Here is a 26,268-nt window from a genome sequence, read left to right as displayed (position 1 = left end):
ATCCGCGGCATCAGAGCCAGTCACTCTATCCAATCGCACAAGTAGTGAGGGTACAGCACGTACCGGGACCAGTCCCGCCTGCGGAATCTGGTAGTGCTTCTCCACGCCCTTGCTCGCGTGGCCGTTCTGCTGCTCCAGTTTCGCGCGCTCTTGCGCTGGGCTTCGCGCCGGCGGATGTCGCGTAGTTCCTCGTCGTGGAAGAAGTTGCCGGATAGGCCGAGATAGAAGATTAGAATACCTGATGAGAATTGTAAGATGGACGATTGTGATGACCATGCTGCCTCAGTGGTAGGCCCATATGCTGCGAGCCATGATCCAAGGCAAGTTGCGTTGCAAATCTGAAAACTGAAGCCAAGCAGCCACACCGCAATGTGCACCGGCGACATGGAAGGCTGAAGATAGGGGAACATAACAGCGCGGTAAGAATAGTGAATCACCTACATGCCATCCAACGTTAGCCTCCATTACTTACTTACTTACTTACTTACTCCTCATGACGCTACCTCGGGTAGGTAGTCAAGCCTCCCCCTCAACGGCAATACGCACGGGAGCATAACGAATTGGGGAATTATACTTACAAACAGACCCGCAAGCACTTTATTCTGCCACGGAAGATCGTCGATTCCATGCTGTTCAGGAAGAACTTTCATCAGGTACAGCAGTGTCAGAAAACCAGGTGCCTCCATTGTCAACCAGCCAATACGGCCGGGGAGGTTAAGACGGCTTGTGACTGAGGTTTTGCCCATGCCGTACCAACTGGTAAGCCATTGTATCGAACCAATCTGAGAGTATTAGAACATGTATTATTTCACGTGCTCTTTTTATAATGCTTACAATTGGGTAAGATATCTGCCAGACTTTGAGGATCAGGTCGTAGTTCTCCCGAGTGGGTGGTAACCACCCTTCGATAATAGCCATGATGACAGCGTCTGCGCCTCCACAACACAGCAGAATGAAGGGTTCGGTGTTAATATTTCACTGACAAGATAGATTCAGATGTTTGTGAAGGAATTGTTCAATGATGAAATTAAACATGTGTTTCCATGATGTCAATAAGGTTGAAGCGGGTACTTGTAGCTGCGCAACGGCCATTTTGACACTCTCCACCGCCTGTACAATTGGCCATAACAGTCGGATATTTAGTACATCTACCCCTGGTGTGTCACTCGAGCGCAATGATGCAACTATGAGGATGTAGAAACAGCTTCCGTTGCTCTGAATTCGGTTGCGATAGTACTGTAAAACAAAATATTCACAGTAGATTCTCTTAAAGGGAACATGATTAGTCTTACGGAAGGGTGTATACAGCAACATTCAAGTTCACTCAGTCGATCTCAATCAACTGCCGTCCTCTCCAAACTCAAATATCAGATATCTGCCCGTCTTCCGAGGTCCCTTGTAACAAGGAGCAATTGAGAGCAATGAGTTATCACATGAAAAAAGTTCACAAAGTTATTCTGGTAGCTTATCACAAACTGTGGTGCTGAGCAAGCTGCATATACACAGGGTAGGGGAGGCAAGAAAACTTGAGATGTCTATGCTAAATTATAAAAAGACTCCAGTGTATTTATTATAGACTTCATAGAGATTTAATAGATCTTAGACTAGATATTTTTGGCACCTTGCCTTGAGATCAGAAGCTTTGTTGCTCCCTTAGGACAGATCCAGCTGGATACAAATTCCCCTCACGCACACATCGACAGGAGTTATAAGATACAACGAATAGATGAAATGTATTCAGCTACATCCGTCCATGCTACAAACACCGTTAAACTCCTAACTACCAATTCCCAAGTCAAGACTCCGTCTCTCATATGCTCATGAAAAATCACATCACAATGCAGTCCCTCTCCCTCTGCCCACCGCCACTTACCCCTACCCCCGGACCCGAAGGCCGTCTGCCCGCAGACTGCCCAAAAGGTCTCTGCCCCACTGGCATTGACGAATTCACGCTCGCAGCAGTAGTCTGCCTCGATATCGTAGGGCTGCTGTTCGGGTGACTCGGGTGTCCGACCGGCGGCTGATACGTTCTGTCGTGCGCTGACTGCTCGTAGGAAGGCGGCGCATCGTCTGCTGCTTCATCCGCTGGTCGTGACACAGGTGGTCTCGGTGGTTGAGCTGGTATGAGAGATCGCACTCTTTGGGCGGGTATTCTGGGCTGTGCGTTGGTTGTGTTTGTGGTGGGTGCGCTGACGGAGCTGTTGCGTCCTGGAACAAGTCCAGTGGCTCCTCTGGTGACGCCTCCACCTCGTGGGGCTCCTCTTGCAGGTTGTCCGCCTCTTCCTCCTCTACCTCCATGGTTGCCACGTGTTGCATTTCCTGGTTGAAAGGCTTGTTGCTCGATAAACTGCTCTGAAAGCATGCTCTCTCTTCGTCTTCGTGCCTCCTCTGCTCTATGTCGTTCCTCTTCCTCCTCTTGTAATTGCAATGCGAGGGCCAAATCTCTATCTTCCTGTTCAGCATTGGGGCTCATTGGGGGTTCATCCTCATGTCGCCCCTTTCCCCTTCGATTCTGTACTGTCGTCCATTCTCCGCCATCGTTATTGGAGTAGTTTCCTGCACTTGTCGAAGGAGCAAGACCGCCAGATCCCACAACCCGGAAGTCTCCTGAAAGATATTCGGTGTTGCCACCATTGACATCTGATAGTGTCTCCCATACGATTTCATCATGAGACTTGAATCCCGCGTCTGTCACAAGCGTGACGAGCTGCATCGACTGCGGATGACAGTACAGCGTACTGAAATGATCATTTCGGAAAAGAATGGCAAACGTACCAGGCCGAATGGCTTTACCGATAACTTCAATGCCCCAAGGCGTAAGTTGGGTCGCGGAATTATCTAAAAATTCCTTGATTATGACAATATCTTGGTAAAGTTGCTGCTCATCCTCTGTGAGTCCACCTTCAGGGTCAGACAACTTCTGTTCGAGCTCTTCTTCTCGAAAAAGGAGATTCTGTGCGTCCTCGTATGATGCGGCTTGTCGCTCCAGCGCTTCATATGCATGTTCGTTCTTTGGTGGTAGCCATCCATGAATCAACGGAATCGAGAACGTGGCATATAACCCCATTTCAGCCGTATTCTCAAAGGTTCCTGGGATCAAGTCTCCTCGCTCAGCAGGATGTAAATGTGTCAACGATGTACGCTTGTAAGCATTTATCATACTCTCTGTAGGGACAAATCGCGGGTTGACGTTCATGCCGGTATGTAAACTTTGCAAGAAGGCATACAAATCTCCAACATCTGGCAATGCATCTTCAGAACTGGTTCTTCGTGGTGACATGAGTTCGTCAAAAACAGCGTCCAGGAGCAAATTCAAACTGACTTGTTCTCTTGAGCGAAGGGTTTGCACAAGTGCAGTATCTTCGACATCGGCAGGTGTTGTCATGGTTAGTGCGTTGACCAGAGCAACAAGAGGACAAGGCCCGTTTGCATTCTGAATCAAGATTGGGGATATTCGTGGGTTCTTTGACGAGGTCGAGTCGTGCCATTGTATATTCTTAATCTGATAGGTCTCCGTCTTTCCGTCGATCGGGTCTCTGGATGCTCTCCAACTTGACGGTTGAGTTTGTAGTGTTGGATTGCCTGGGTGGCAAAGGTGGCTTCTCCTCTTCAGGTTCCTTCATAGGGCTCGGCGATGGCTCTGAATCTATCAGATTCCAATCATCGGGTGATGCTGGCCTGGCTTCTCCGGTGGCCTTGGCCTTCCCCTTGTCGGCGCCACCTACATCGTCCCAGATATTTGTGTCCCCAGTAAGTTCCGCGGAGAGTTTCATAGGTGGCGCAGGAGGTTTGTCATTTCTTCCCAGAGGATCCTCATCCCAAGCAGGTGACTCACGACCAGAGGGTAGTGATACCATACCAGGTGATCCAGCAGGAAGTGGCTCTGGTGTGGGTGTCCATGCGCCTCTAGGAGGGACATCATCCATGAGGTTTGGAATCGGTTGTGGGGCTGATGGTGCGTTCTGCACCTCTATCGCTGGTTGCCATGGGTTCGTATTAGGTTCTTCGATACCAAGTTTCGAGAATGATTCTGTCGGTGGTGTTTCTTGTCTTGAAGGAACTTTCTTTCGTAGAAAAGGGTTCGTTTCCGGTCTGTCTCCGCCTGGTTTCAACAGCGCAGGCGTCTCTTGTGATTGTTGCGGGTTATTTGGCTGTGTCCTCGCTTCTCCCCACGCCTGTTGCTCATCTTGGTTATCGAAAGCGATTCCGGGTCTGAGGGCCGGAGGAACAGCTTGCGGGTTCGGTCTATCCATTGAAGATGCTTGTCCGTCGCGGCGGGGTCCTACATCTTCCCATCCAGGTTCGTTCCCTCCTTCAGCCCAAGGATTATTCGACATCGCTTTAACGTTGTTTGTATTTGAAGTAAGTTTAAACTTGGAAACTTCGAGTGTCAAAGTAGCATGTCAAATAGAAGGTTTCAGTGTTCCGTTTGGTCCTTGTAGCTGATGCGCTGCTACCACACGCGGGAGACTGCGGGGAAGTGATTCGAAGTAGTTCTCGAAGCGCTGTGAGTTGTATGCATGAGATCGAGAAACTTAGCGACCAGATCTCTGTATCAAACGTCGTATAGAAGTGTTTCTTCGCTTGTATACGTCAATATCCAGCTCTTGAAGCTCCTCTCGATCGCAACAGCAATAGCTCGTGTGGGGAGATGTGTCGTCACTGGGTCCCGCTCTGTACGTGGCGGTGCAACGTGAAACTGTGCAATTCGCTGAGAGGAGAAGCTACTATCACACAAGAAGCAAAATGACTGGAGACTCTGAGTTCAATGCGAGTTTGTCTTGGTTGGAACGCGACTAATGAAGAAAGTTCAGCATGCGCTGAGCTGAAAAAGCTGGGCGGGTGGTGGTGCCTGTATGTACCTGAGGTACGTAGGCCGCGGGCGTCAAGTCTGCCCCGCCACTTGCTTACCACAGCCACGGACCGCGAACGATGACGTGGGCCTGTCGATTCAAGTATCGAGCAAGCTGAAGAATATATACCATTCCTCTTATTGCCTCACCGCTTAGATAGGCAGCATGTACAATTCATGATTCTAAACCTGGTCCTCGCTTGTCCTGTTTATTTTGGTCAAGATTGGCTGAGAAAGATGAAGTCGCTTAAGCTAGCACTGACGATCTGAGACATGCCGACTTACACCGCGATTAACTGAGTGAGCATGATAATCTTGTATATATATTCATACTGGAACATCTATTTCGATTTTTTTTTTATTTTTTATTTTTTTTACTCATTTCTTATGAGGACATGAGATCTTTACCGAGTTAGTAATGTCTTAATGGACGGAGTAAGCACTCAGTTCCTCATGATCCACCAATGTCTTAGACTCAACGGTCATCCAACGCTCAGACCAAGGGTCCAATTGTCATCCAGAGAATATCTTGCGGTGGCTGGCAGTCAAAAGAAGCGATTGGTGTGCATTCTAAACGCAGTACAACAAATCTACCTCGAATTGGACCTTCTTTAAACCTCCCCTAGGAAAATACATCCTTAAGCATTAAACGCTGCTGAATGATACATAACTCGATTATGGGCGTCGTCCTCCCCTTGCTTTGCTTGCTTGCTTGCTTGTCAGGTCCGAGTTCCTTCGTCGCCATGCAGTCCCAGAAATGCCACAACGCCAACTCCTATACAAGAAAAGTATATAATATCCACCTGCTCACAGCGCCATCTGTGCATGTACGTCGTTAGACTTTCACTCCAAGATTTTGCAGCCGCTCGCAAGACGGCATTGTGTATGTCTGTGCGAGTGCCATCTTGTCGGGGTCCTGGTAGAACCAGCCCTGTGCAGCATCCCTCAATCTCCGTTGGTATATCAACTCGTTCTCACACTCATTCTTGAGGTGTCTCAAGAGCTGGTGTTCAGCTGTACGGTCGAGCTTGTTGAGCTTCTTTTCAGAATATTGGGCAACTTCGTCGGGGTTAACGTAGTAGTTGACGTTCAGATTCGGTGTCGTGCGCTGCTCGGTGTACGGATGTAGGGGGTTGTCGTAGACCATGCGAGGTCCTGATGCCGATGTTGTCGAAGTCTCACCAGAGAAGAAGGATGTGATGATGGGCAGGATAAAGAACAAGATGATGGGTAGTAGACCCAGGAACGTTTGGAAAGCGTTGCCTTCGTTCTGTCGACCGCGATCGGCCTCTCGGGGTCGCGTTCTCGGCCTCGCTCCGCCAAACTGATGAACTCTGATTCCAGGACCTCCTCCAAAGTTGAAAACAAATTGAGGACCTGTGTCAAAGGCTACAACATTAGTACGAGTCTCATCTTGCTTGTCACTTCTGCTCACCTCCGAATGGACCACCACCAAAGCCGCCTCCACCGAAGAAACGGGCGAACATCTCCTCCGGAGTCAAGTCATCCTGGAACATCGGGCCACCTCTACCCATACCACCGCCACCGGCTCGTTGATTGAAGAAAGGGTTGTTCGCCTGGGCGCTGGCGAATCGACTATCAGGATCTGTGCCGAACTTGTCAAACTTTTCCCTCTTCTCTTTATCGCCTAGAATTCCAAAAGCTCGGCTGACCATCTTGAAGGCCTCGTCCGCATGAGGGTGTCCATTCTTGTCAGGGTGGGTCAGAAGCGACAGCTTCCGATAAGCCTTCTTGATTTCAGCCTCGGTACATGTGTCCTTGACGCTCGAAAGATTTAGGATGTCATAAAACGCAGTAGCCTCGCATCTTCGGATACGAATGACTGCTGCCTCTTGGTCTGGGGTGAAAGATCGTCCCTGGTTACCCTGCTTATGATCGCGAGATCGAGCCGAGCCACCCGTATCAGCTCCGGAAGCCGTTGCGCTGGGCATCGAAATTTTTGGTTGTTCTGAGGTCGCTAGATGTCTGTAGAAGTTGCGAGGTACGATTCGTTGGTCGTACGTCGAGGGTTGAAGATTAAATAGGTTTTAAGTTTGGCCGTCGAGAATGCGGGAAGAGGGAAAGTGGCTTCTTTGGGAGAGAACAATGGCACAGAAAAGGGCGTCGTCGAAGAGGCGAACGCCGTATTGGTCGGGTTTGTGCTATTTGTAACCGAATCGCATGAGGAATATGAAGCAATCGAAACGTGGTTGATGTGGTGATGCAAAGGGGATGCCAGAAATCTGGTGTTTTCCGATCGGGCAATCCCTAGTTGGTCTTTGGGGGACGCCCACTCTCACCATTGAGTCCGACTCAAGGTCTCGACTCCACGTGATACCCCACCACTCAATGTCCTTGTTACCAATCAGCTTACCCTGTATCACTTACACGAACTGTCAGCCAGTTGTTCAATTTACCTACGACATCTTGATGCAATCTGAAAGGTCTATCGGGGCGGTTACATCTTCTTTTGTATCTCAATTAAATTCAATGGCCCTCCCAGCGTTAACAATGCTTCCATAAGGTCGCCTGAGGGTATTAAAGCACCTACAGCTTTGGATTTGGGTACGAAGGTAAATCAGGCAGCCAAACAGTCAACCATTCTATTTTGAAGAACATATGGCTAGTTAAAAGTATTGTATGGATATAGGTGCTAATTTTGAGTGCCTTATAGGCACAGTGATGTGAATGTGTTTTCATGCTTTATAAGCACCATAGAGATTTTTGCAACACAGTCTTAGGGAGCCATATTTAAAACAAGAAACATTGATTTATACTCAAGAAACTATTTACGTCGAGTAAGTATTTACAATAATCAGACCCCCACGGGTCAACTCGCTCTCTTCCTTATTCCTGGCTCAAGCCATGCCGACGACATCGCTTAAGCACCAATGAACTGCTTGATCTGAGGAAGAACCTTCTTGTAAGCAGTACCAGTAGTGGGCTCCATGCTGAACATGTAGTCACCCCACCAAGGGCCAGCAGCCCAGTACAACCAACCAGTCCAGACATCAGAGTTGTCGAGCAAGTGCTGCAACTCGCCCTTAAGCGCAGCAATGCATTGGGCATTAGCTCCGCCAGCAGTCTCACCAAGAATACCCTTCTTCTTGTTGGCCTTGAGCCACTGGGTAGCAGCCTTAAGGCGCTCAGCACCAATGGTAGAGCTAACGCAAGTCTCAGAGGTACCAGAGGAGTCGGAGTCGAGGTACTGGTGCATCTCGTAGATGATCTTGTTCTGGGGGTCCTTGAGGTCCTTCATAGCAGCGCCGTTGCCGCTGGAAACCCAGCTCCAGGCTCCGGTATAGGCGTTACCCTCGACGAAGATGTACTGGGAGGTTGCGCCGGCCTTGCGGATGGCGTCGACGGCGGCTTGGTTGAGAGCAGCGACGACAGAGTTGTCCATGTCGTGGTACTCGTTGTTGGTGTCAAAGATGACGAGCTTGTTGTTGGCGAAGCGCTTGGCTACCTTTTGCCACCAGACGCTAAAGTCAGAGCTCTTGATGATGTTACCGTTGAAGCGGCCGTAGTTGTGAGGGTCAATAACGGCATAGTGGCCCCTGAGTGTGTCAGTGGAGTAATGTCGAGATGGGAAAGGTAGTTACTGACTTGCTGGTGATGTGGTTGACAGTGTCCTGGAGACCCTTGAAGTAGGCCTCATCAATGGCACCGGTGATACCACTGGGAGTCACTCGCTCCATGCGGAAACCCACACGGAAGGTGTTCATACCAGTGCTAGCGAGGGTCTGCCATAGTCAGCAACACGAACAAGTTATAAGTCAAGATACTTACATCAATGGAGCTCGTGGTAGGCCAGATGTAGTCCTTGTTGAGCGTTCCAGGGAGGTTACCCTCACCAAACTCACCACCAGATTCATTGGAACCAGTGAAGAGGAACTTGCCCTTGGCCCTCGTAGTATGAGGAGCAGCCAGAGCAAGGGAAGCGCCAGCACTTGCGAGAAGGAAATCGGTGAACCGCATGTTTGCTAGAAGGAGTGGATATTCGTTTCTTGTTTCAAATGATTGTAAGAGGATCGATCAACGAGCCATGCAGAGCCAAGAAATACAGGAAACATGGCGAGTATATATACACATTCAGTCTGGGCCCAAATTGCGGTGCTACGCATAGCTTCCTTCGTAGCATGTTCATTAAGTCGGGATGCGACAAGGGCCGCGATGGCCAACCCAGACTGACTATTGATCCTCCGTGTGCCCATATAGGAATAGACTCGGTCGATTTGCACGTTTCAATAGTTTCTCCAGATGAAGTGTAGAACATGACCCAGTTTGGTGGTAACTGATTTGCCGGTGTTCCCTGTTTGTTTGGCTGAAACAGGAGCTAGGGCCCCTGATATTTCACTAACACGCCGCGTTGCCGGCACTGAACATATCGAAGCAAGAAAAGTTGAGAGGATATTCGTGGAGTAGAGTTGCATAGTATCTCTTGGCTGACATTTCAAGACTAATGACAGCAACTTTCATCCTCTATCAGGGCCACTTGACTAGTTTCTGAAAAAGACTTCTTTTCCTTGTAGTTCTCCTAATAAGGAGTAGAACGCATCAATGACGCAACTTGTCGTACAATTATTAAAATGATCATCTCTTGTTGAAACAAGCATTTTTATCTCGTTGGTGGGATTCTTTCTCCGTTTACAACGCCCATATTAAACCTCAGGTGAGAGAAGCACAGAGGTGCCGGTAGCCGTTCTGTGCTGGGGTAGTCACGTGCTGCAAGTCTCGGACTAACCGATCGGAAAAAACAACCCCCGGTTAGATCTGTCGCATGAAGCTTGGTGATGCCGGCCTGAAATTTCGAGGGAACGACATGTGCCAGCGATAATGCACGCGACACGGGTTCTTCTTAAGCGATCAGTGTGGAAGGGTACGTCAATTTCGATGCTGTGATATTGTTGGGTGCTAATTTTGCTGATAGGGCCGCACTTGGTACCGTAAGCCGACGATCGATTCGATTACCCTGACCTTTCTAACATGCGATAGCCTACCCATTGTATGGCCCAAGTCATCCAGCGATAAGGTGCCTCCTGTGCGAACACAGGCTCGATCAGCTACGATTCTGCCCAACTTTGTCGGTCTCAAGTTCGAGGTGCACAATGGAAAGGATTACCATGAGGTGACCATTACAGAAGATATGGTTGGACACAAACTTGGCGAATTCTCACCGTAAGTCTCGGTCTAAGCCGACACATGAATGGTTCACTGATGGGTTATAGAACACGAAAGCCAAATATCTGGGACAAGAGGTAGAATATCAAATAGGGACTGGAATCTGGGTATACCCATGTACAAAAGACTACATGTAACATCACTAGAGCAATGATTTCAACAAAGGGACCCATTCGCATATTCAGGCGATCTATTGTAACCAGCTAAGAGTTTCCTGGTTTTCATGTTTGATATCATGTACGGACCCATATCCTTCCGTAAACGCCAAACCGTAACGCCTTGCAGTCATGTAACCAAATACGTACTCAGCGGTAGAACTCGCTACGCTTCACGTTGACACCGTACTCTCCAACAGCCATACCGAGATCCTCCATGGTCAGAACAGTCCTGTTCTGGCTACCGCCTTGTCCACCACCTCCGTAGCCCGGTCGCTGGATACCCAGTGGTGCGCCCTTGGCCTGGTCCTTGCTTCCGGGCTGACCAGTTGGCTGACCAGGAATAGGGAATCCGGCGGCTGCACCAAGAGACCCCATAGGATTGTTGGTGTTTGATGATGCGCGGATTCTGCTGTACTGGTATGCATCTGCGGCAATGTCCGCGATGAACTTCTGGGTTGCTAGGGCGAGGAGTCGCGCGAGGCGTGGATCGGTCTGGGGAGGTGGTGGAAGACCGGCTTTGGTCATGTAGTAGTGTGTGACTGCATCGGGAATCTAGAGGGTGTTAGATGAGTTGAATTAGGAGTCTAGGGTGCGTACAATCGGTGCATAGTCGTCCATCTTGTTCAGGAACTCTCGTAGCGAGACATCCTTGCGGCTTGGTAATCTAGGATCGGGGATCGCTGGAGCGGGCGCTTCATCAGCGGGTGCCTCTGGCGCAGGAGGGGTCTGCTCTGGCTTTTCGGGCGCATCACTAGCCATATTGAAGGATTTGATGATGCGATGTGGATTAAGATGTTGAAGTTGAAGTCAAAGCGACTGATGCTCGACGCGTTAAGAGGTGCTGTCACGTGATTCGATGTCATGGTCTAATTGTTCAGCTTGCATGAGCCGCAAAATGCCAAGAAGCTTAAAGGGACTAAAGAAAGCCAAACAGGCACAATCAAATAAGCATAAACCGGCATTCGCAGTTTCTCATGTTGTATTTCCCTGCCTAATTATTCATATGCCCCTTTCATTCCTCATTGTGTATAGTGCCTTAAGCTCATTACAAATGACAGAAATAACAGCATTCAACGCAAATAGACTACACTCTATTTTGACTTGGTACAGCAGTGAAATCAACGGATCCCTTTTCCCCAAAATCTCCAAGCCAAACGGCGACGCCATTGTAATTACCGCCTTTGTTGACCTCCCAAACCAACGCCGTGCATGCATCTCCAGAAGCCGGAGTTGTCGTGACCAAAACTATGGTCTTGTCTTGTCTTGCCTATTGGCTACTTCATCGTTACAGTGTCAAAGCGTATAAGACGTGTTTTGAGAGCTTGGTACTCTCTTCGTACAGGTATCTCTGTGTCTTGTTGATCGCTTAGACGGGGAGCTTGAACTTTTTGCCCTTCATGACCTTGGTGTAGTAGATGTAGAAGAAGTCGCTGTACAGAACGGTCTGGACGATACCAGCAACGATAGCGATGGTGTCGACCTTGTGGTTAGTCTCGGCGAAGTATCGGTAGATCCAGTTGGGGATGTACAGAGCGCGGTAGCTGCCGAGAGCGAAGAGATAATGGGTGGTGATGGTCTCGGCCTCGCCGGTGCGCTGGAGCATGAAGAGCTGAGGAAGAATAGCTACAGACTCGAGCCAGATGGAGAAGGCCCACAGAATCTCGGAGATGGTGTAGTGATAGGGGAAGACGATGGCGAGGACAGCAGCTCCAGCGAGGAGGTACTGTACTCGGAAGGTGTCGACATTGGGATCGTTGGTAGGCTTGTAGGCGTTGGTCATGAGGTAGATGATGTAACCTTGGGAGCCAAGGAACATGATCTTGAAGATGAAGTTGTAGATGCTATCGGTTTTGAAGAGATCTTGAGTAGGTTAGAATGCGCTGCTAGGTTCTATTGACGGGAGTCGTACCAAGATAGCGGGTGATGTAGACAAGCATGTAGAGTGTCTGCGACTTGAAGGAGATACCCGAGCAGCTCTGAGGTCGGTTAGTATAGTTGATCCATAGTGTCTGACAAGGGAGGACCAACGTTAAGCTGCACCATCTTGTGAAGCAAGATGAAAATGGAGCCGAGATGCGAGAAATCCGCTGTGTTATAGGTCAGCAAATAGCTCAAAAACCCGTCGATTCCGCATTGTCGAAAACGTACCAGCGACTCGGAAAACGTTCAAAGGCATGATTGCGGTAGTTGTGGTGGTGTCGCAAAGCTAAGATAAGAAGTTGGAAGAAGTTGCAATATAGCTGCTAGAAGCGCAGCGAGTGGGAAGCGAGCGACAACCTGTCGAAGGCGGGTGAGTACGGATACAATTGAGGATCGTTCGGGACGAATGTTGGATGGTGATGGCTCGAGGGATTGACAAGGGAGCTTGGGAGAATCATGAATCTTGAAACTGAGCTTTGGCTGAAAAAGGACACGACGCGATTGCAAGCTCATTGGGCCATTCAGCTACGTAATGTCTCGCATGTGTCAGGTTGAGCGCCACAGTATTCTAGCCACAGTTCAGGGGTTTGTGGCTGTTATCACGAAGTTGTAAGCCAGGTTATGGAAAGGGACAACGGAGGTTTCTGTCATTTAATATGGGAATATTGGAACAAAATTCTCGGCCATTCGAATTTTTCTGAATCTATTTGGTGGGTTTGTGGTGAAGTCTACCACTAAGGTTTGCCAACAGCCACTCATATGATGAAGCTGTACCTACACAAGCACACCAAGTACATGTTCTGCCAATTATCATCATGAGGCAGAGATCAGAAATAAAATTAATAATTCTGAAAGGCTTCAAAAAATTACGTGTAATTAGTTTGAAAACCCATTATCAAACTTAGCTTTATCGGCTCAGAACGCAGTAGTCTTTCCACCTCTCAGGGCTTAACATTTTGATGATAACTTACAAGCCATAGAGCTGAGGTTTAGCATATGTATCATACCGCGAAACATCACAATCTGCCGTAGAATGATCCGTTATGGCCCCATGACCTTACCAACACTGAATCAGTTACCTATATCAGAGGATAGTGAACACGATTATGCAGCGTGAACTATGGGTTAGGTGAATAGCTTCACACGAAACAGGCTTGAATCTTTCCTCCAAGGCCATTCCTTACGCCAGGGACATCATTTTACGAATTAAAGCCCTAAACAAATACCAACTGTTTCAAGCACAGATACCTCATCACGATGGCTTCGCTTGTTTTTATGTACGGTTGCAGTATATTTACTAGACTAACCGCAGGCTTTTTGTGTTATTTTATAACGTTGCATAACACGCAAGATGATCGAGGGCGCAGGTGCCGTTCGCCATCCAAGCAAAGTAAATCCACCAAATATGCCTGACGAATGGTAGTAAAACAATGATACATCTGTTCCTAGGCACAGACAGTCCTTGTATCCCAAACATGTAAATCAGGTTCGTACAATCTCGATAACTCATCTGCATGCAAAGCAAATCACCAACGGCGAACCATGCACTTCCCTCATCGCCCTCAACTGCAACCAGTAATTGCAGCTGCGTAGTGCTCGGGATGGAGGCAGAAAACATGAGCTCCATCATAACATAACCCTGACTCTATAATGATCATCATGTCCAAATTCCAGCTTTCACAGGCCGAAGATACTTCTCCGGCAGACCTCGCCGTAAGGAGCATCAAAGACCATACGCAGTCAGGACAGAGTCTTGTAACCCTATCCCCCCAAAGGCATGTTTCTCTAAGCCTAAGGCCCACTGGGCAAGGTCAATTGGCAGCCTTTTCTTTTCTTTTTTTTTTTTTTTTTTTAAATCTTTTATTAAGACTCATTCAGTCTTTTCTTTCTCGAACCACTTCAAGTTACCAAGCGAGAGGAGGTATCTGAAGCTTCAACAAACGTCAGGGAGGTACCTGGGATGTTTGAAGGACGACAGATTGTGCTGCACTCTGCTTTGGGTGGCCCCTAGAGGGAGCTGTAAAATCCTCCTCAAGCGCCAAAGATAACTTTGAAGAGAGGCTCAAGTAAAAGACCAGTTCAAGATGGTGCTACGCGCGATGCATAGCATGCCGTAACAACTCGTCGGAACCAGGTCTTGTATTACCCAACATGAATGGCCGTATGAAATGTTCATGACCAAAGACATAGGGACTCACTCACAGCTCACAAGCCTTGGGTCACTCCCTGAAAGTGACACAGATCCATAGAACTGTGATGAAATAGCTTCACCGGTTGTGACAGCCAGTCCAGGGGGTATCAAAAAGAAATATAAGAACTGATGACACCGATTTGCCACCAAACCGTTTTTCGTGTTTTTTTTTTTTTTTGGTACCCCTGGGGGTTATTGTGCTTTTGTTTTTCGTAACTGTTGAAACAACACCGGGATCCTCTTAAGAGAGTTGGCTATCAAGTAAGCCAAATCTCAACTCGTTCGAGTCTCCTGATGATATTCCCCGCCAATCTTCTTAGTCGCAGTCGGAGTGTCGGTCGTGACAATGCATCAAGCGCTCAGCAGCCGTACCATCCCGTCAGGTCTCAAACCCCTTGCGGAGATCCCGAAGACATCTGACAAATCAAAAAAGTCAGAATATCATCGTACGATGGCCGATCAGTCTCCCGCTCCTGCAGCCCTGAGCAGCGACGCGGAACCCAGCAGATGGCATTGACCGCACTGTGAGTCTCGGCAAGAGTCGAAGTATCAGTCGTAGCAAAGCAACAAGCAGTGCCCGGCACGTCGACTTTCAGCCGTCATCGTCTCTCCACAGGCTTCAAACATCTGGTGGGAGACACTCAAACGACGTTCAGCTCCTTTATGGCGAGATGGAAAACCTTCTTCATGTTCTGCCTTGTCGAGTCCCGACCTGCCACTCATGAGTTCTGGCGACTGTGCCGAAATGCCCTCGACGAGAACTCCGACGAAAACGCCCCCGGCAAGCGATATATGCTCCGAGCATGTAAGAAGGCAGAGAGACGAGGTCATCCCTGTGTTGGTTTGAGCTGCGTGACTTTTGTTTGTGCCAAGAGCAATACTCCTGACAGAACGATAGAAGATTGGCTTGTCGCTTTTTTCCTTCTCTTTTCTTCTTTTTTTTCTGTTTTTCTTTCTTTTCTTTTTAGTTTTCATTTTCTCTCTTTGCCGGCGTCTCTTTTACTTTCTGTTGATTGCATATCATGATCCATGATGCCGCATAAAATCAAAGAGAGATTCACATCCGGAACCTCGGCAAGTGGACTAATAAGAGGGAGGATGATTAATTGACGCTGTCCGTGTACCGTACGATTCGTCGTTTGCTGGCGCGGTACCTCAATCCACTGGGACACTGTACTCCGTCGATATGACATAGCCGAAGCAGAAAAGCTTCCCCGAAAAAACATGATACAGTCTCGTCATCTCAAAAGGTAAACGGCATATGTAAATGTGCCAAGATAGATAACCCGGATCTCATGATGAGTGTAACGAATAAATTATAGCCGTAGTTTGCGTACTGTATGTGTAGCAACCGGCATATATGATAAACAAATGTATAAGTGAATGAGTGTACAGAATTTAATGAATAAAAGAAGGGAAGAAAGTCGATAACAAACACGACATCAAAACATGCATGAGGAAGAGAAAAGAGTCACGTTCCAAGTGGGAGGATCTCGTCCTTATATACACGAAGAGATGTTCTCCTCAACTCAAATCCAGGGCAGAGCCCCTTCAGTTTACGTGCCTGAACACGATTATGAGGTTGGAGTTGGTATTGTGAGTTTCGAGGTAGTCACGCAATCTGAGTGTCAATGACTTACACCGAGAAAGCATGACCAATTAGGAAATAAAGAGTTCGTGAAAGTCTATGCACTCTCAGGCTTCTACAACAAAGTCGTCAGAGTAAAGTTTGATGGCAACCTATGTACACCATCCAGGTTCGTAATAAAAGTCATGTCTGTTGTACTAATTGCTTCTGATGGCAATAAACTTTTTTATTGTCTTAAAAAGGCACATATGAACCGAAATCGGAATGTCGTATCATAGAAGCTTTGAAGACTTTTCTGTCACTTTGAGGAGTGACTTTATATAAACAAGCTACATCGAGACAGAACAAACGAAGCTATGGTTAAGTGCCATAGTAGAGTAGTATGGTTCCTGTGTTACCCTCTTCTCATTCCACTTGCTTTGATTTATACAATCTTGATGCTAAAGAGCTCGGTTATACAAAAGTGAGATCGAGTCCGGAGTACGAAAGTTTGTCTTTTTAGCCAGTAGATGATGCTTATACCTATCAAGTATCGAAGTCTATTTATACACCCCGCACATATATAAAGCCTTGAAGGTAACGTCTTGCGTTTCGAAAAGACTCACTATAACATCATTTTCCCAGAACAATCCAGAAACGTGTATTAGTAGTAAGCCAAGTTCTCAAAATGGCCACGGGATGTGATCATGCCATAACACTACCCCTCCAAAATCGTACACATATATGCATGAGGCGCAACCGGAGCCGCAGGATATGATGTTGCCACTCGGCCAGAAGAGCTGCCGTACATGGAAAGAGGTTATGACCACTTGAGAACCCAAGAGAAACAAAAAGATCAAGTCATGGGCATATTAACGCCTTGATGGCGTGCTAGAGTCATGGAGGCGTCACAGGCTTGGCCACGTCAAGAAGCCAGAGCCAAGATGGTCAGTCTATCATGGCAGCATAGAAATCTCCAAAGCTTCATGGTTCTCAATGAGTAATCGGTCCATGATTATACTAAGTAAAATGGCTTGAGGTAATTCAAGCTGGTGACGCGAGATACCCTATCACTGATAAAAGCTTAGTAGATCGGTTGCTACGGACAACTCCCGAGGAGGCAATCGCTTATAATCAGTAATATGCGACTTATCCCAAGACTATAGCGTTTGTTAGATGCACTGAAAACACTGGTAACTAACATTGCTTCAATTGTGAGCCGTGTGATTGAGATAATACGGAGTGTCAAGTCTCAGTGATGGATTCAAAGGGTGCAGCTCTGAGGCATTGGCTGGTTGAGTAAAGCAAGACAGATGTCGTCGCATTGCTGACTATGAAAGAAATCAACCCAGAGATTGAGCCAATAGAAGTGGTTTTAATGAATTAATCGATTACCGGGCCTTATGCTTGAAGTGATGTTTTCCCTTGACCATCAGGGCAACCTTCAGACATGTCAATGAGAGCCTCGACTACAATCAATCTCGTTTCCAAATACTGGTTTGAAGTATTATATCATATCATGTAGCCCTCGAATGCTTCATATTTGAATCAAGTGTCTCTGTGTCATTGCAACAGCTCCGGAAGTCCTCTTAAGATTGACACAGGAACCAAGACACCACAAATCGAACAACACGAATAAAAGCACACTGTGGACAACTCGTGATCTTTGATATCCTATTGTACCTGTTGTTCGGGTGTCCAAGGAATGGCTGCTGTTCACATAGGTCTCTTTCACGACCGCTCTGGTCCCATTTGCCGAACAAAGACAAAGGCAATCTTCCCCCAGGCAGCTTTGTCGAGATCTATATGTTCGGCTCCCTTTGAACTCGATTGTACGAACATCTACTGATGCCTTGGGTACTCATTGTTTGATCAGCAATCAAGCCTAATGTTCATCCCCAAACTTCATGTGAACCATAAATGCGACATGCTGCAGATAAGTTGGGTGTCATCCCAAGCATCAAGAGATCAAGAATTCTCGCTCACTACAACTCAAAAGCATAGTATCGAAGCCGTTCACAATAAACTTCGACAATATGCCTTCAAATCCGCACGTCTTGCATCCAGACATGGAAACAATAATTAACCTCTTGGATAAGCAACCCACTCGAATGTTTACCCGCAACTGTATTCCCCCCAAGGATCCCCCTCCAGGAACACCCGAACCCTGTGTATGGCGATGTCACGAATGCGGGCGGAAGTACAAGATCTCCGTCACAAGCCGCTGTATTAGGTGTCCTTCATACAACGATAAACCCCCTTACATGTACCTCTCGGGCAATAGCCCAGACGGCGAACCTACTAGAAAGTATCGAAAGTCTCCCCTCTCAGGCAGTAGTCCAGATGGCAAATCTGCTACAAAGACTAGAAAGTCTCCCACAAACCGTACATACTCAAAACGACCATCCCCGTCAGCTTATAACTACGACTACGAGTTCTGGGGTCAATACAACGACTGGAAACGCTTTGGCTCAGAGTATGAAGCTAGGCCTGAGAGATGGGAGAGCCGCATCAAACGCAATTTTGACGGCAAGGGTAGTGCACCGCGCCGAGCGGAGAGATATAAGTTTGAGGTCGAAACACGCACTTATTTCACGGAGGAAAGGCTGGAGCGCATGCTTAAAAGGAAGCATAACTGTGAACTGGACTGTGATTATCCCAGTCAGTGTCAAACAGAGCGTTATGAAGCATCTAGGAAGGGATCCCGGAAAGCCACAGGAGGCAAGGTGCACCCCCCACGGTATGGCGATGATAAGGGAAATGCAGGTAAGATGCCCCTTTGTGAGCTTTTACCAGGATTCGATCAGGAGATAACAAGTCCTGAAGACGTTGACGATGAGGATGTGATATTCGCGGCGTACAAGAGGGATGTTGATGCTTGGTATGCTTCAACTCTGGCGAGTCTAGCTAAATAGCAAGGAAAACATTGAGGGGTGATGAATAGAAGAGAAGTGGTTGACGGCGAGGGCTGGTATGGGACAGATATTCAGGGGATATGAGATAATGGAAATGATAGCAAAGATCATGCAATAGGGAAATGTTTTGAGTGAGCGGATCTTACTAGATAAACATCATTTGAGCAAACATGATAACTTCATTAATCCACATTCCTAAGACAAACAACAGATCATAACAAACCACACTCGTTTTAACATTGGACTTTCGATGACTAAACAGGAACTCGTATTTCCGTGTCTACCTAATCCAGTCCATCAGCACAGCGGTTCCGTGTCGCATCTCATACCAGACCAGACACCAAGGTGAAAACACAACTGTTGTACACAGCTCGCGCAAGTCCAATTAGCACAGGGCATTTCGTCATAACGTGAACCCTCTCGTCATCGGGTATCGGCTTCTAGAGCCGACCCGAGAGCTCGTCGTGTGCCCTTTGAAAGCGCAGGCGCCCTCAGCTATCCAAGCTGTGGTCGTGCGGACGTCCGCTCATATCTCGACGCGACGCCCCCATCGAATTCGAATTCAAGAATTTCTGCATTACCATCCCATATACCGGTTTACCGCAAGTCCCAAAGAATAAAAGCAAAATAGAGCCTTAAACGATACGTCTCTAGCCTTCAAGTGCCTTGGCCTTCTTCTTCTGCTCAACTTTGAGCAGCAGGGCGCGGTTGATGTGTGGCAGGACACCACCGTAGGCGATTGTCGCACGGATCAGAGTGTCGAGCTCTTCGTCACCACGAATGGCAAGCTGGAGGTGGCGGGGCGTGATACGCTTCACCTTGAGATCCTTTGCAGCGTTCTGTGATGAAATGTCAGCGTCAATATCAGGCAGCAACAATGACTCATGAACTTACGCCTGCCAACTCGAGGACTTCGGCAGTCAGGTACTCCAGAACAGCTGTAACGTACACGGCAGCCTTGGCTCCCACACGCATCTTCTGCTGGGTGTTCTGCTTGAGGAAACGCTTGACACGACCGCAAGGGAACTGTGAAATACCACGTTAGTACGAGTTTAAACGAAACCGGCAATCCTTGATAGAAATGTTTCCCGAGCCGTCTTTGTTTGCGCATTCCCTCATGTCCCGTTCCAACTCAACATGCATACAAACATCGTCGACAGCTGCCCCAGAATATCGGTGACCAGTTGCCGAACCGTCGCATCAGCTCAAACGCGCGACAAGGGCCAAATGGAGGATGCGATGTCAATTTGAAAAGATTTTCTCGTCGTGCGGAGATGCTCGACGCGTCGGGAACGGATCGTGAAACTTGAAATATGTGGGATGCGGGACATGGAATGTGTGCAAATCGGTCGATAAAGCAAGTCTATCCTCCTCTTCTACCTCTCAAGTTGAGACTCACCTGAAGACCAGCACGAGCAGAGTGACTCTGCTGCTTCTTGGTGCCCTCAGCAGCGCTCGTCTTGCCGCCGGAGCTCTTTCCGCCAGAAGACTTTCCCTTTCCACCAGGCATTGTCGATCTGATCGCGTAAAAAAAGTCGTAAGATAAAAGTATCAAAAATTTGGGGATGAATCAATACGGGTTCGAACGCGGTAGCCGATCGGTCGAAATGGCGATTGATGTTGTTGATGTGAAAAACGCGGGATCGAGAGTTCGTAGTGGCAGAAATTTAGCGGGCTGCGGTGCGGTGCTGATGTTGTTTCTTCAGGCAGGCTCTGGCGAAGGGCGAGCTTGCGTGAGATGCGGTGCGGGATTGGATGGTACGGAGGTACATGCCTCAGGTAGCTTCTGCTGCTGGAAGCTTAATTGCTCATTGCACTTGCCGATGGAGAAGCGCTTCTCATTGGCTGAGTGACCCGAGATAAACCCGGGCATCAAGCTGGGCCAGCAAAGGCTGTGTGAGAAGAGGACCTTTGTTAGGGATCACCAAAACATGGCTTTTGGTGCTGCAAAGTCCTCAAAAAGGGTAAATGTAGATAAAGAAAAGGTGACATTGTCAAAAAAGACTTCTTTCATGCTCCTAGAGGCGTTGGCGGAGGAGCTGTGTTGATACTTACCCGGCTCATCTCATCTTTGTTTGCTGTCATGCTTGGAACGGGTTGCCGCATATTCACAGCTGTGTCTCACCCGGAGATTGTTGAATGCCGTAAAGATAATAAAGCATGTACTGGTATGACTACTGGTACAGGGGCGGTATCTTGTCGGTTTCTGGCAAGTCAGGGCATCTTGTTAGACACTTGATGAAATGTCGTTGTGTATTGAACAGTTGAAACCCAGGCTCGGTTTGGAGTTGATCATGTCCCGCTGTGGCTGAAGTGTGGCTGTTCTGGGTCCCGTTAGCCGAGCATTTACCTGACTTACAACCACCGAACTGCAAATGCCATATCGTCCTTACCTAGAAATACTTTAATAATGGAAGTTGACATTATTTTTCAATAAATCTGGAAGTCGACTTAGAAGAATCACCTTACTCAGATAAGTTTATTTCATGGTGATATGGATAGAGCCCCTCCATCTCATCTGACCAGCTCTTTCGCACCTGTCAAAGGCCTCGAGTCTTTTTGTCCCTTCGGCTTCTGCAACATTTTCCTTATGCACGCAGTGAATCATGACGGAAATGATTCTCCAACATAGGCAATTGAGTTTTGACCACAATACCTAATCCTTTTCTCTTATTGGCCTCGAATTGCAACAATCGCCGTCGATTCTCGTCGCTTCCCTTCTTAGTCTGCAAATACCTTAGCCTTCACCATGAACGCGCTTTCCACATTCAAGAGACGAGGGAAGGACAGCCTTCTTTCCTACGTAATATTTTCACCTTCCCCCATTATCAACAAAATACTTCATAAAATTTTCTCAACTGCGGCTTGCCAGCCTTTTCACTGCATACACTTGGACCAGACCTTTTTATAGGATGGCTCGCCCTGACGACTGATTTCGCTCGGAACTCCGCAACATGAACAAGTGGGCGGAGATCCAGGTTGTCGTGCTACTTTCTATGTTGTCCAACAGGAACAAAATGCAGCATATAGTCGCTGAAAAACTGAGATTGACCCCGAAGATGTGGTTCCATGGCACAAAGGAATACCTGGACCGCATACTTCGCCCGTTGCTCACATGGCGGGAGCTATCTTTCTTAGAACGTCAGTTTGAGTCTATTGACGAGTTTGATGAATTCCAGCAACATGGTTACGAGAATATCATTGTGGGCCAAGCAGAAAGTCAAGTAGGGGACCTGTTATGTCATTGGTTTATGTTGTCACTGACTCATCTTTGGTAATGGAAGAAACTGGCCAGCGCATGCCAAGGCGTGTACAAAGACAGAGGTCGGGAAAAGAGAACAAGCCCAGAGAATATATTGAATACCCCCGAGCCGGAACTACACTGATTGTGAATTGCGCTTCGATTACACCTCATCTACCAACCAATCATCTCAATTCAAGTTGAACTCAGGAAGTATGTCACGGTAACGACCAAGCTTGATTTTATGGGGGAAAACATCTCAACAGTACTAGGGACACGTATCTTTGCTAGAGGGTATCAGCTCGAAAGTTTCATCACATATTTAGTGTAGACTGATGTGAATTTGCAAATATGTTAGCAATGTTGATAGCAAGACTTGAAGCAGAACGCTGGTTTACACGATGATTCGCAATGACCGTATAATGCAATTACTCATAGCACCTAGTGAAGCCCGAGCTGCTGCGATTGATCAATCTGTTTGAGTGAAGGTCGGGATCTTAGAAGTCCAGTCTACAGGGTGTAAATGAAGCTACCCTATGGAGGAACGAGTGTAGTGAAGGTGGGAGGGGAATATAAGGAAACAGACTTAGGCACTGTCTGCATTGCGCTCTGGCGCAAAAAGGCAAACGAGGGCAATATAATGATAATCATATTGGCCTTTTTCCATGATGTCTTGAAGGCAGCACTAAACTTAGCTATCTATTTCATTATGAGGACTTCAGAGTATCTGTAGCCAGAAAGCGAGAAATATCCCTGAGGCGGCCCAACCACCCCGGGGAAAGGATGAGCACCCGAATCTTGGATGACCTTGACAGATTGCTTGTATTCAGAAGCAGGCTTCTATTGCCTGAATTTGAAGCCTCCGATATTCGTGGTTGGACCAGTGTTAGCTGGATCCGAACATGCAGCGTCGCTTGATGAGCAAATGTTTTATTACATATTGAACTAAAGCACCAGTGGGCATTTTGCAGTTACAGTGAAAGATCCTTTTGATATAACACAGAATTGCTCCCAAAATTTTCATCCTGTGATATGCGTCCATTTAGCCTATATACTAGGAAATGCCAACTGACGGACCTGATCTATTAAACCGTTAGTCAAGTTTTCCTTGTTGTCGAGCGGCGAAACTATATGTGCTCCCATCCAATTCACGTGCGAATAAATAACAGACCCGTCCCCCCAATTGTTCATATCTCTGTGCGATTGTCGGTTCCAATCAGACGGAACTCATCTATTGAACTAACAGGTAAGTTTCTGTTGTCATCTCAAGTGTCTTAAATTCAGTATTAGCCCTCACCAGCGCGCCGTTAACTCTTCTTCCGGATGATTAGGGTCCTCAGGGGGTCGCCTTTGTATGACTCTCAACGAGCGAACGGTAAGACATCCATGATTGATGAGGTTTCCTTCCTCATAGTTCGTCAAATTGTCACTCTGTCGTTCAAGGGATTTGGCCAATTGTTTCCCAGTGATCGCGAATTCAACCGTAGCTTTCAAGAGACACATGTATTGTCTTAGTTCTAATTTGTAAGACTCCCCTAACAAGTCTTGAGGATTACTTGAGAAGAGTCCTTACTTCCGACGATGACTCCATGTTGGATGTCGTGCGACTCAGAGGGTGGTATGATGAGCGCTATAAGAGAATCAATTTACCTTATTAAGGCGAAATGCAGAAGGTGAACGGAACTCAAATATTGAATGCTGGTTGTTGAAGAAGGATGACAGATGGGGGATGAAGAAGAGGGAGAATAAAGGCGGAAAAGTGAAGAAAAAGAAGAATGGATATTTTCTCTATATCATCATCCTAAGTTTAGGGTTCTTTGAATATATGTGATTCACTGGGAATAGAAGATTTGATGATCAAATCATGTCAGAATGTCCATGAATGTTTCTTATATCATCCAATGTTGTCGAGGCTTATCTGAGGTCATCCAACAACTTAAAGTACTGCGTAGTAACTGGCAAGTTCGTGAATTTCTAGTTTAGTTTTATGCTGATTCCATTAAAGGGAAGGTAAGATTAAGTGGGAGATGGTGTGGTTATTGCATCTTGAAGTTTAGTTACAGGATATCTGAATCCATCACCCCTGACAGCGTCCACTCAAGTCCCAAGTGCCCATTGCAATTTCCACCCCAAATCTCGAGAATTTGCATAGAACCAAAGACACTTCATTTCTTGTTGTATGAGTTGGCGTGGGTGCTTGTTTTCTGGGGCAGGTTGTCACCCCAGTGTCCAGTCTTCTCATGACCCGATTCGGGCTGGACAAACTTCACAATGGTTGGCTTGTCGATCCAGGCATAGGTTTTGCCTCCAAGGAGACGCTTGGGAGCACACCCACGAGAAAGCTGAAATCGACCATAGGCTTTCAAGCGCTTGACAACATTGCTGAATCCAAAGATCGGTTTGTAGCTGGTGCACGTCTTAATCCACTTAGCCTGGATGGTGTAGTATCTATGTTCGTCCCAGTTCTTGATGCCCGTCATGGCAGCCTCAAAGATCTCATCAGGATATGCCCATTCACTTGTAGGGATCTTATCTTTCTTGATAAGTCCGAGCTCAGTGATGAACTTGTGGATGGCAGGAGTCGTGGGAATACGAAATCTTGTTGGTCGATGGGGTTGAGGGAATGCATTGAAGAACTCGTCATACTTCCTTTTGGGTGAACACCTGGCCGCTTGGGTTCTCTATCTGCTATGGATGAGCTGGCTGCGACGTTCTCATATCGGATGTTCTTGTAGGGTCTGCTCGGCCCGGCCCCGTCTTTGGACGAGTTGGATATCGTCCAGGAGTCACTGGCGGCATTGAACTCAAGTTAGATACTCGGTGGTAGAATAGACTACAGGGTGAGATGTCGCCAGGTGATGATGGATAAAGAAGAATAACCTCAATCCTAGTGTCGGGGTGATATTGTGTAGAGGGAAGAAGAGAAGAGATAGGTAATTTAACTAATACATAGTTTAAGATTCTAGGAAGAGGAGAAGGAAGTCTAAAGTTACTGCACTAAATAGCTGCGGCTGTTATTAATATTATCTAACGCTGGTCCTTCAGTGACAAATTCCGCGATGCACAACGAGAGAACAAGAAGAAGCGAACGAAAGAAACTGGGAAGGCAAGACAACAAGCACCTCGTTGTTCGTCCTAAAGCTCATTATAAGAATATAAACGTTGACGGCCTGATTAGGGGTGACAGTGAGGATGAGGGTGAGTGATTGTCAACACGAAGTCCTCAAGAAGCAAGAAAGCTTCTGACCCTAAGCTTAGGTGCCAAAAATAACTAGTCTAAAAGTCTACTAACTTATACTAAATTGATCTAAAATTTCCTAAATTTACCTAAGCGTTTTTGTCCTTTAGGATAAAGGACCCTAAGTTTTCTTGTCCCCCTGGACAGCGTCGCTTGACGAGGTCCGGGAATAGCTCCGTAGTATCAGCGAAAAGAGGCGAGTTGAGAGCTGAATGGTCAGTGGCCAGTGGTCAGTGGTGAGTAGCCGAGTCGAGCTGCATGCTGCAGCTGCAGCCGTAGCTGCGGGCAAGAGGCGAGGGCGGAGGCCTGCATATTGGATGCCGATAGAATGGTACTTTGGGAATGATTTCCACGGTACTGTAGATCTAGCGTCAGATCCTGTGTCGCGTTGGTGCCTGACCTTGCCTCATCGTTCACCATGTCCTTAGACTTGCTCTGCCTATTCGCGATGAGGCGGTGGCAAGTGTCATTGTGGCGATATCATGGAAGAAAGCCGTGAGGCTCAAGGCGAAAAGGGAAATGGGGCGTTGCAGCGGCTGACGCCGATCCCCCACTAGGCTTGAATGATGAAACATTCACTTCTGGTTGGTGACTGTAAACATGGGATCAAGACATCAATCAATCCTGAATCTGCTGGAGGTCTCGGGGCATGAGACATCACAACATCGTACCTGGCCCAACTTGCAATCTGTGGGTGTAGCCAGAGACGTCTCATGACCGTATTTACTCTTGTGCTTCATGTTTGAATGAGACACGTGCCCTTACAAAGTGGTGGGCAACAAAAAGATTAGACAACCAAAATCATGACTTCAAACCAGGGTAGGCAAGAATCAAGCTTCTTCTACAAAATTATTGCACATCTTATGCCACATGGATATCATATATGCTTAGATCGGTTCACAAAGGATGCGGCCGCGTGTTTTACGCGAAAGGACCAACAGGAGAACAGACCCGGGGAGGAGATCCGTCTGCCCGAAGCTTCTAGAGCATTTTCACGAGGGTTCG

At 47.4% G+C, this 26,268-nt stretch overlaps 12 protein-coding genes across 13 annotated transcripts; 2 read left to right on the top strand and 10 right to left on the bottom strand.

Moving 5' to 3' along the window:
* Positions 1–20: 20 nt before the first annotated feature.
* Positions 21–1,037, bottom strand: FOXG_11084 (uncharacterized protein; the record flags this gene model as incomplete). Its single annotated transcript, XM_018390585.1, has 3 exons — positions 835–1,037; positions 579–782; positions 21–437 (listed from the first exon to the last, which is right to left on the bottom strand). The coding sequence occupies exons 1-3, from the start codon at positions 916–918 to the stop codon at positions 21–23; spliced, it is 705 nt and encodes a 234-aa protein (XP_018249074.1). The 5' UTR covers positions 919–1,037.
* A 791-nt stretch (positions 1,038–1,828) lies between these two features.
* On the bottom strand, positions 1,829–4,337 carry FOXG_11083 (uncharacterized protein; the record flags this gene model as incomplete). Its single annotated transcript, XM_018390584.1, has 1 exon — positions 1,829–4,337. The coding sequence occupies exon 1, from the start codon at positions 3,611–3,613 to the stop codon at positions 1,829–1,831; it is 1,785 nt and encodes a 594-aa protein (XP_018249073.1). The 5' UTR covers positions 3,614–4,337.
* An 813-nt stretch (positions 4,338–5,150) lies between these two features.
* Positions 5,151–7,136, bottom strand: FOXG_11082 (DnaJ like subfamily B member 12). Of its 2 annotated transcripts, none has more exons than XM_018390582.1 (2): positions 6,288–7,136; positions 5,151–6,241 (listed from the first exon to the last, which is right to left on the bottom strand). In XM_018390582.1, exons 1-2 carry the CDS (start codon positions 6,802–6,804, stop codon positions 5,688–5,690), a joined length of 1,071 nt encoding a protein of 356 aa, XP_018249071.1. In that variant the 5' UTR covers positions 6,805–7,136; the 3' UTR covers positions 5,151–5,687. The 2 variants fall into 2 exon arrangements, with proteins under 2 accessions (XP_018249071.1, XP_018249072.1); XM_018390583.1 differs by having other exon boundaries at positions 5,162–6,229; positions 6,288–7,132.
* A 464-nt stretch (positions 7,137–7,600) lies between these two features.
* Positions 7,601–9,501, bottom strand: FOXG_11081 (uncharacterized protein). Its single transcript, XM_018390581.1, has 3 exons — positions 8,642–9,501; positions 8,459–8,595; positions 7,601–8,409 (listed from the first exon to the last, which is right to left on the bottom strand). Exons 1-3 carry the CDS (start codon positions 8,828–8,830, stop codon positions 7,734–7,736), a joined length of 1,002 nt encoding a protein of 333 aa, XP_018249070.1. The 5' UTR covers positions 8,831–9,501; the 3' UTR covers positions 7,601–7,733.
* Positions 9,502–9,596: 95 nt separating this feature from the next.
* On the top strand, positions 9,597–10,114 carry FOXG_11080 (40S ribosomal protein S19; the record flags this gene model as incomplete). Its single annotated transcript, XM_018390580.1, has 4 exons — positions 9,597–9,731; positions 9,783–9,798; positions 9,848–10,030; positions 10,081–10,114. The coding sequence occupies exons 1-4, from the start codon at positions 9,689–9,691 to the stop codon at positions 10,112–10,114; spliced, it is 276 nt and encodes a 91-aa protein (XP_018249069.1). The 5' UTR covers positions 9,597–9,688.
* Positions 10,115–10,338: 224 nt separating this feature from the next.
* FOXG_11079 (transcription initiation factor TFIID subunit 10) lies at positions 10,339–11,008 on the bottom strand (the record flags this gene model as incomplete). Its single annotated transcript, XM_018390579.1, has 2 exons — positions 10,789–11,008; positions 10,339–10,743 (listed from the first exon to the last, which is right to left on the bottom strand). Exons 1-2 carry the CDS (start codon positions 10,948–10,950, stop codon positions 10,339–10,341), a joined length of 567 nt encoding a protein of 188 aa, XP_018249068.1. The 5' UTR covers positions 10,951–11,008.
* A 95-nt stretch (positions 11,009–11,103) lies between these two features.
* FOXG_11078 (ER lumen protein retaining receptor) lies at positions 11,104–12,661 on the bottom strand. Its single transcript, XM_018390578.1, has 4 exons — positions 12,340–12,661; positions 12,220–12,278; positions 12,101–12,167; positions 11,104–12,051 (listed from the first exon to the last, which is right to left on the bottom strand). The coding sequence occupies exons 1-4, from the start codon at positions 12,365–12,367 to the stop codon at positions 11,558–11,560; spliced, it is 648 nt and encodes a 215-aa protein (XP_018249067.1). The 5' UTR covers positions 12,368–12,661; the 3' UTR covers positions 11,104–11,557.
* Positions 12,662–13,225: 564 nt separating this feature from the next.
* Positions 13,226–15,812, bottom strand: FOXG_20441 (uncharacterized protein). The gene has a single exon (XM_018400726.1). It carries the CDS (start codon positions 15,275–15,277, stop codon positions 14,852–14,854), a length of 426 nt encoding a protein of 141 aa, XP_018249066.1. The 5' UTR covers positions 15,278–15,812; the 3' UTR covers positions 13,226–14,851.
* A 2,093-nt stretch (positions 15,813–17,905) lies between these two features.
* Positions 17,906–18,784, top strand: FOXG_11077 (uncharacterized protein; the record flags this gene model as incomplete). Its single annotated transcript, XM_018390577.1, has 1 exon — positions 17,906–18,784. The coding sequence occupies one exon, from the start codon at positions 17,906–17,908 to the stop codon at positions 18,782–18,784; it is 879 nt and encodes a 292-aa protein (XP_018249065.1).
* Positions 18,785–19,434: 650 nt separating this feature from the next.
* On the bottom strand, positions 19,435–20,294 carry FOXG_11076 (histone H2A.Z; the record flags this gene model as incomplete). The annotated part of the gene is made up of 3 exons (XM_018390576.1): positions 19,435–19,623; positions 19,679–19,810; positions 20,184–20,294. 3 exons carry the CDS (start codon positions 20,292–20,294, stop codon positions 19,435–19,437), a joined length of 432 nt encoding a protein of 143 aa, XP_018249064.1.
* A 192-nt stretch (positions 20,295–20,486) lies between these two features.
* FOXG_11075 (uncharacterized protein) lies at positions 20,487–20,657 on the bottom strand (the record flags this gene model as incomplete). Its single annotated transcript, XM_018390575.1, has 1 exon — positions 20,487–20,657. The coding sequence occupies one exon, from the start codon at positions 20,655–20,657 to the stop codon at positions 20,487–20,489; it is 171 nt and encodes a 56-aa protein (XP_018249063.1).
* A 3,325-nt stretch (positions 20,658–23,982) lies between these two features.
* On the bottom strand, positions 23,983–25,322 carry FOXG_11074 (uncharacterized protein). Its single transcript, XM_018390574.1, has one exon. It carries the CDS (start codon positions 24,503–24,505, stop codon positions 24,191–24,193), a length of 315 nt encoding a protein of 104 aa, XP_018249062.1. The 5' UTR covers positions 24,506–25,322; the 3' UTR covers positions 23,983–24,190.
* Between the last annotated feature and the right edge of the window lie 946 nt (positions 25,323–26,268).

This window comes from Fusarium oxysporum, chromosome 1 (genome assembly GCF_000149955.1).
Source record: "Fusarium oxysporum f. sp. lycopersici 4287 chromosome 1, whole genome shotgun sequence".
Classification (NCBI taxonomy): domain Eukaryota; kingdom Fungi; phylum Ascomycota; class Sordariomycetes; order Hypocreales; family Nectriaceae; genus Fusarium; species Fusarium oxysporum.
The sequence above is the reverse complement of the archived record's forward strand: the minus strand, read 5'-3'. Positions and strand labels throughout refer to the sequence as shown.